At 46.7% G+C, this 8,351-nt stretch overlaps 1 protein-coding gene across 1 annotated transcript; it reads right to left on the reverse strand.

Moving 5' to 3' along the window:
• Nucleotides 1-1,435: 1,435 nt before the first annotated feature.
• On the reverse strand, nt 1,436-2,884 carry CLEC14A (C-type lectin domain containing 14A). Its single transcript, XM_041402738.1, has one exon. The coding sequence runs from the start codon at nt 2,796-2,798 to the stop codon at nt 1,581-1,583; it is 1,218 nt and encodes a 405-aa protein (XP_041258672.1). The 5' UTR covers nt 2,799-2,884; the 3' UTR covers nt 1,436-1,580.
• Nucleotides 2,885-8,351: the final 5,467 nt, after the last annotated feature.

An 8,351-nucleotide genomic window follows, 5' to 3' on the forward strand; every position in this document is an offset into this window, starting at 1 on the left:
GATTTAATTCATGATACAAGGGAATTTATGGCTACAGTCAGTCTGATGGCTCACAAGTATCAGTGACCTCTTTACCAAAAACAAAACATTGTTTCCCAGATAGCAACTGCCTATCATCATAAAAGGGAGAGACAGGAAAAAATAAAAAACTTCTACGTACATAATTATTTATCCTTAGCAGATGTTTACACCATATTTATCATCAAGTCTTTGCTTGCAAGAAAAATAGGTAATAATAACAGGCAATATTTTTTAAACAGAGTTCTTCAAATTCAACAGGAAAGTGTCAAAATTAAAATAGTAGTAAGAATGTCAGCTCTCAAGAGCGGAAAACAAACAAACAAGCAAGTGTATTTAAAGAGACATTTCAGAGATTAAAGTTCTCTTAAGGGAAGATAATATTTCCCTATTCTCCCTGCACCCCAAAAGGCTTGGATGAGACCACTTAGATATGTATAACTGCACTCAGAAAACCTTGAATCAATATTTAATATTACAACTTTAATTGAAAACCAACACCATAATAATAATAATAAGTGAGCATCAGCACTCTGAACTGCACAGAAAGCAAGTTCTGCAGCCAGGTTGAAAGCTCCCCTACAGGAATTCCCAAGGGAAATCACAGAGGAAGTGTTTATCTCATTAGAAAAGGGCATGAACAGTGAATCTTTCCTTACTCTCAAGGGACTCCACGGAAAACAATATATCTGACTAAAGAGAATGAGATTTGTATGATGTATTTGGACTCATGTTAACTCCTCTCTCAGTGTGGTGTGTCGGCACCTTATCTGATTCTAAGGGAGCCACATATTGCATACAGAAAGCAAGTTTTGTAACAGCCTAACTTAGGAGAAAAACTGTAACTGAAAAATTTATTCTCTGCTACAATAAAAATGAGTATGAAGTAACAAACAAGGAAGTGATTTACATCATCCTTTATTCTTTTCATCAGCTGAAGTATAAAACTGACTACCCATTAACCTCTCACTTCCTCAGCAATTTAATGGCTTTCTAAGTATAGAAATGCTCTTTCATTTTTTAAGAATGTCAGTATGAAAGCTTATGGGTTGCAGTTTCGCCCAAAATTATGGCAGTTCACCTCTCCAAAAGTTCCAGCCATTATATTGAAAACGAGAGCCTCCAAGTACCACTGGAGGTGGTGACTTCTAAATTACAAGATGCAAGTGCTCAAAGTGGCCCACATTATGCTTGCTCCAAGTAAGGCACCCGACGAACAGCTTCTGAGAGGATAAAAATGCACAATTGTTGCAGCTGCAATCGCTCTGCCGGCCAGGCTGATCTATTTATATTTTAGTGAAATCAGCACCGAAATAACTGCTTTTCAGACCGACAAAAACTCCGACCGTCCAAAGACTTCAATCCCCTCAAAATAACGCCACTACCCGCTCCTGCGTTTGATAATGTCCAAGCCCTGCCCAGGGAAGTCCCGCGGCGCCTCTCCCTCGGCTCCCCGCGGCAGCAGGGCTGGGGGCAGGAGGGACGCGGGGAGCCGAGCGCTGGCCCGGGGGTCAGCTGCCGCTCGGGGCAGCCCCGAGGGACGCGGCCTCGGCGGTCCGGGGCTATTCACGCCCCGCTGCTCCGCCGGGCTCCGCCGAGCCTGCCTCCGCCTTGCTGCCGGCCTCCGGCGGCTCCTTGTCGCCTCGGCCCTCGGACTTCTTGTTAAAGCAGATTTTGAACACCCCCAGGACGGTCATGACCAGGATGATCAGCACCACCACAGCGACTGCCACCAGGATGAAAACGTAGTTGGAAGAGGAGGAGGAGGAGGAGGGCGGCGGAGCAGCCGTCTTCTCTCCGCCGACGGCGGCCGTGGCGTTGGCGGGCGGCTCCGTGGAGCGGCCGGGTGTCGGGATGGAAGGACGCCGCCCCTCCGCCCTGGCGCCCGACGGTTCCGTGGGGCCACCTGTAGCGGTGGGGGCCGGCCCCGTGCCCGGGCAGGGAGTTCCATCCGGACCGCCCGGGATGCAGGCACAGGCGAAACTGCCGGCTGCATCGCGGCACCCGGCGGCCTCGGCGCACCGCCCGCTGTGGGGGCTCCTGCGGCCGAAGGGGCAGGGGCAGAGGGGCTTCTCTGCCGCCTTCCAGGCGAAACCGCCCGGCTCGGGCTGGCAGGTGAGCCGCACCTCCCCGCCGGGACACGCCACTGTCAGCACGGTGCCCGGCGGGCTGAAGCCGGGGCCGCCGCTGCGCTCCTCGAAGGGGAGCCGGTAGTCGAGGTCGAGGGCGCCCGCGGGACTGAGGTCGGGGCAGGCGCCCTCGTACTGGTACTTGCAGAGGTAGCCTGGGCTTTTCAGCCGGCAGACTCGCTCCTTCCAGCCCCAAGGGGGGTCAGCCGCCAGGTGCAGCCCAGCGCAGCGGGCGGTGAGGCAGGACCGCAGGGGCTCCTGCAGCCACCGGTCGAGCGCCGCCGGCACCTCCTGCGGGGCCGTCCCACCCCCGACGGCCTCCCAGGAGAAGCCGCGGAGCGGCTGCTCGTTGTGGGTGCAGGCGGAGGCGTTCCTCTTCAGCCCGACCCAGAAGAACGCGGGCGCGGGCATCACCGCCTCTGCCAGCAGGTCCAGCAGCAGGCGCAGCTCCGGCTCGCTGCTGACCCAGGCGAGGCTGCCCCGCCGCTGGTCGCAGGCGCCGCGGGCCTCGGCGTACGAGACGTTGGCGAGGTGGGCGCTGAAGCAGGCGCCGGCGGACAGGCAGCGCACGGCGCCCCGCGGGGGCGGTGGGGTCCGGCCCAGGGCGCAGGCCGCGGCCAGGAGCAGGCACCAGGGCCCGGCCCGCCTCATGCCGGCGGCGGGACGCGGCGGGCTGAGGGACGCCGGCTGCCCCTGCGGCTGTGGTGGCGTTCGGACCCGGCTTGGACTGGCCTCTGCTGCCCGCGCCGTCCCTCTCCAGCGCCGGCCCCGCTGCCATGGCCCTCCCCCGGACCTGCCGGAGGAAACGTGTCGGGAGCCGTGGCTGACCTCGGCATCCTCCGTTTGTTGGAGGGCCCAGGACAAGCAGCTCCCGGCGCCGCCAGGAAGCGCTCGCCCAGCCCGGCGGGCGGGTGTCCAGCCGCCGGGTAGGACGCTGCCTTCTCCGCTGTCGGAGGGACAGGAGGGTGGCGAAGCCCTGAGCCGCGGCTGTCGGACCGAGGTCACGGTCCCGGTTTTAGGCCCGTGCCCCCGAGATACCCGGGCCATCTTGCTAGCTTGTTGCACAGCGCTTTCTGGAGAAAAGCGGTCCAGCTTCAGTTATCTCTTCCTTGAAGGATGTAGATTTCTTGGTTAGGTGAAGCTGTGCAATCAACCCCGTAGCTCCCGAACCAGGGGGCCGTTTAACAGTCACAAAATTTGATTCAGCTCTCGGTTTTCCAGCAGGTTGGCCTAAGTGCATCATGCATCAGGTGCCTGCATTGATTTCGGTAGTAGTTCCTGAATGAGCTTCACTGATCCACTGCAACTGTTCCTCCGAATGTAGTCTTTGCCTCGTTTTCATACTTACTATTGTTTCTGTGTGCTGTTGCCTGACATGTACATTCAGGTACAGCACGGATCTGAGTGTCTTCCCAGGTATTTTATGTGGCGTGGAACTGCAGGCATATATGTGCATTTTGTTTTCCAGGTTTTACTTTGGAAAAACCCATGTCAATGTTTTTGGTTTTGTGATTAAAACATAATACAAATTTCTAGTATTTGAATGAAAAAGCAAAAAGTCAATAATTGATCTGGAGTCTTTAAAACATAAGATTTCTCAGTAATTGCAGTCCATTTGGGTGCCAGTAGTCTTGATTTTATGGAAAATAGGTTTTCATAGCAAAATAAGAACTTGTTGGTTTAATTCTAGATGAAATTGGATTTTTGGTTAATCGAGGTGTCGAGATAACAGCCACCTAAGTCAAAGTTTGCAGTGCTGTAGCAGCTGTGTATTCGGAGCTATGCTGCTTACTGGAATTGTAACTCTTGCATTCATTCTTCTCCATGGTGCACCAGGGCAGAAGCATTGAGCTATTTGCCTGTGTGGGTCAGCACATGGAGATTCTTACTGCCTGCCTGCATTTTAAGCCAGAAAGATGCAATTCATTTTGCATCAGGAAACTTTATCACCTGCTATTCACATCCCTAATTCTTCACTGGATCCAGCTTTAAATGTACCCAAACTAATTGAATTGTTCCTTGAGCCCCTTGTTTTTCTTGATGATGTACAAAAGCTGTGCTTCTGCATGTACCTGTTAAGTTAGTATCTTGAGCCATTTTCCCCAGATCTGGTTGGTAGGTTTGAGAGAGAAGAGAGCTTGTTGCAGCTTTACAATTGCCATTTTACTGGGAAATGCCTACAAGGCTTTGCCTAATATTCCACTGCAATCCTACAGCTTCGCTTTGTTTTCTCTTTCAAAACTGGGTTCATTTATTACAGCCAAACAGAAGCTAAACTTTATAAATAGAAGGAATAATGTAGAAGCCCCAAATTTTCATGTTATTCTTCAAACCTAGGACTCTGTCACTGAGGGGGAGAATGCAGCTCAATCTTGCATCTCTTCCCAGCTCTCAGCCAAGAGCCTCTTCAAACCTAGGACTCTGTCACTGAGGGGGAGAATGCAGCTCCATCTTTCAATCTTGCATCTCTTCCCAACTCTCAGCCAAGAGCATGATTTGAGCCATCTAGGCTGGCCTCTCTACCAGGTAATTGGTGGCTATTACTGGCTCATTTCACTTTAATGACTTTAATTTCCTAGGCTATATATGAACCAGCAAACTGGCAAACCAGTTTAGAAACAATAAGTTAGCCACCAGTGCCCTGTGCAGTCCAGTCTCATCGTAGGAACTTGTACTGCACAGAAAGATGCAAATACTGTATTGCCAAAGCTGAAGCTTTTTGCCAGCTGAAAACAGAGGCAGTGGCTGTACATCTACTTGACCTGCCTGTATATCTGCTCTCTTCTTCTCTTGGTGCCCCTGAATGTCCTGCAAAATATTTAAAAAATAACAGGTCTGCTGGATCTCCAGAAAACAGCTCTTCTGGGTTTTTTATTCTTTCTCATTCTTACATTTAGGTAAATAAGAAATCACTCTTCATGGGACTTTTTCTGGAGAAGTTCTCTTTTGAAAGAAGACTAGCTACTCCCACACACATGTGAGGCAACTAAACTGCTACATATAAAGAAGGCTTTATTACACAAACATGAATGTTACAAATGGTGGATGTATAAGCTGTAATGTAGCTGTTGCTTTCAATAGTTAAAGCCTTATTTAGACGTAGTCATTCTTTAGTCTTTTTCCTGTAAGATCTTAGCCCCTGAAAAAAACAGTGGTTTGCTTTAATTGCATTTTAATAGCAGCCATTATGGTTTAATTTTATTTCATTATGTAACTGTATTTATCTTATAACAACACATACATTTTTACTAAGGAGCTGTGTGAGAAGTCCTGAATTAATAAAACTACTTTCCTCTTTTAGGGTGGATTCCTTTTTTATTTTTATAAGGTAGGTTACAACTATTCTTTTTGCAACTAACCAGGAAATATGTCATCTGTATATCAGTACATACTTTGCTACTTCTAGGGCCTAAGGGGCTGTATTTTCATTAGAAGTAGTCTTGTTGAGGGATACAGTATCCAGATCTTGCTAAGAACCATATTTTACTTCTCAGAGGTAGATAGATGGCACAGTATAGATGCCTTGCTTTCAAGGGGACAAGTGAAATGATTGTGTCACACTAAAATGTGTAGAGCATAAGGACAGTAAATTTCTCTTCCCCAAAGGGAATACAGGAAAACGTCTGGAAATAGATCTGTCTGACCTGTTATGCAACAGAACCTGGAGAAAATATCTAATATCAGAAGCAGCTATCTTTTCTGCTAGTGTAAAGGGGGGCTGCTGAGGTTCACCTCCATTTATCACCTGGTTTGTTGCATGATAGAGATTTGTTTGGGGCTGGAAACTATGGACAGGGAGCAAGGAATAAAGATCAGTATTCTGGGAGCACTGCCTGTTTGCACAGCTTCAGCCTTTTCGTTTGCTGCAGCCTTGCAGAGTCTACGCCATTTATCTGTGGTCAGGTTGTACAGTCCCTAGGAGCTCTCCCCTTCCCTCTGATCCCAGCTAGTATCTCCACTGGATCCAGACATCCTTCTGCTGAACTTGTTGTGGGTAAAGTCAAAACTTACTTCCCATCTTTCCGTGTTCTGCTAAGGTATAGGTTATAATTTAAATAACCTAATGTAAACAGGTATTTTAAAAAGTGAAAATTGCTGTCACTTGGCAGCAATTGCCTCAAAAATTATGCATTAAATTTTCCTTTGGTCACTAAGTGCTCCATGAAACAATATCTATATAATATAAAAAAATATATAGTATATTATGGTATAATATGTAAATATATATATATATATATATGGTTTATCAAATAAGGCAGCCCTACATTTCACATGTAACTTGTGCTTTGGCAAAGTATTTTCTCACAAAACAGTTATATTATTCTTTAAGAAAATACTTTAGTTTTAACAATAAGACCGTCTTGAAGTCAATGAGAACCAGTTTATTTCAACAGTGTAACAAGATTTCTCGTTAATTTCTCTGCATTCAGTCAAACTTGCAACAAGGAGTAAAAATGCCAGGTGGAATCCAGCATCCTTTCGTTACTTTTCCAGAGAACAGGATAGGAAATTAAAATAAGAATTTCTGCCTTATTGTAACAAATAGCACGATCATAAGAATTTAATTATTCATCTCTCAAAAGGACTTTGTAGATTATAAGGTTCACTTACAGAGTTTGGAAAAGACAACCCAGCAGGGGTCATACAAGTCCCTGTCTGCTGTAATCATAATTTCCAGTGACATTATCACAGAGCTATGGGACTTAATAACAAGGAATGATATTTAACTGCTGGTATCAACACAGTGGTATATCTATTACGTTTGTGACATAGACATAAAATATAACTAATCCTGACCTGCTAAGGGGACATTTAGTAGATGAACTGCATTGATGTGGCTGTAGCATTATCCCATATGCATACGTCCCCCTTAAAGCCTGACCAGTTTATATGTTCTTGTTTCCATTGCTAAGTATGCAAGGAAAAATGTATTCTGTTACTACTTCCACTCGTCTTTAATGAGTTATTAAGGAAGATTCCATTCTGTAATTAGCTAGGGGAAATGAACTCCAGAACTCTCAAATTAAACACACTAAATCTTTTCCAAAAATTATGTAGAGTATAAATATTTTTTATTCTCACTCTAGCTTACTCCCTTCCTTTTATTGACTGGATAATTTGTACTAGTTCCATCCCAGCCTTCAAATTCTTCACATTTCCTGTATTATGTAGCACAGTCTGGCCCCACATGAGCTTTGTGCTTAGCATACATTGGCGTGAGGGCGTCCTCAAGAACTGGAGGTTGGTATGGCCATATGGTCTATTTTGCCATAAAAAATGGCAGAAATAGTAAAACCACAAATGCATTGGAGAGGAGAGGAGAGGAGAGGAGAGGAGAGCGAAGAAGAAGAGAAGAGAAGAGAAGAGAAGAGAAGAGAAGAGAAGAGAAGAGAAGAGAAGAGAAGAGAAGAGAAGAGAGAGAAGAGAAATCAGCACAGGGGAAGTTAAAGGAATAGAGAGCTGCAGCACAGAAAAAAAAAAAAAAAAAAAACACAAGTAGGCAGGAAAATAAGGCATATACACAAAAAAAGTGAATAGGGTCGAAATCAAAAGAAAAGAGAGAAGTGAGATCATTCACCAGTGCTGAAGTACCAGAGTGGCAGAGGGAGCCAAGAGGCCGTGTCCATGCTGCCACTGCCCAATGTGGCAGCACTGGTGTGTGAGCTGGTGCTGCTGCCCACGGGCATGTTTGCACAGCTGGGCAGCCCCTACAGCAGCCTGATGCCACATGGCTGTGGGCAAAGAGCAAAGGACAGTCACAACCAAAGGGGAGTTACCACATAAAGTCAGCATGTAGGTGTTCAAGCACATCCTTTTTGGCAGCTGCAGGAGACACACTGTGTCCTGAGGGGTGTTTGTGGCCTTGAAGCTACTTTGTGGCTCAAAGGCCACCCTTAAAAAGCATTACTGTGATAAGTTCAGCACCACCTTTATGCGATTTGCTTCCTGTTCCAAAGGGGTACTATCGGTAGCCAATGTAAACCATAGGTTTTGGAGGCCTGGGAAAATGCTGAGTTCTGATGTCCTCTCATCCTAGAAAAAAAGCAAACAGAAAAGGAGAATTAGAGTCTAATTCAGATTTACCCCAATGCTATAACATGTTTCTAGTACTTCATCAGATTTTGACCTAAATAAAAGCATTTTTTGAAACCAGTGAATTTTCATTTGAAGTGAGAAACACCTACATTTTTAGTAACCACCTAT

The sequence above is a fragment of the Onychostruthus taczanowskii genome, unplaced genomic scaffold (assembly GCF_017590055.1).
Source record: "Onychostruthus taczanowskii isolate IOZ18803 unplaced genomic scaffold, ASM1759005v1 scaffold1, whole genome shotgun sequence".
Taxonomy (NCBI): Eukaryota; Metazoa; Chordata; class Aves; order Passeriformes; family Passeridae; genus Onychostruthus; species Onychostruthus taczanowskii.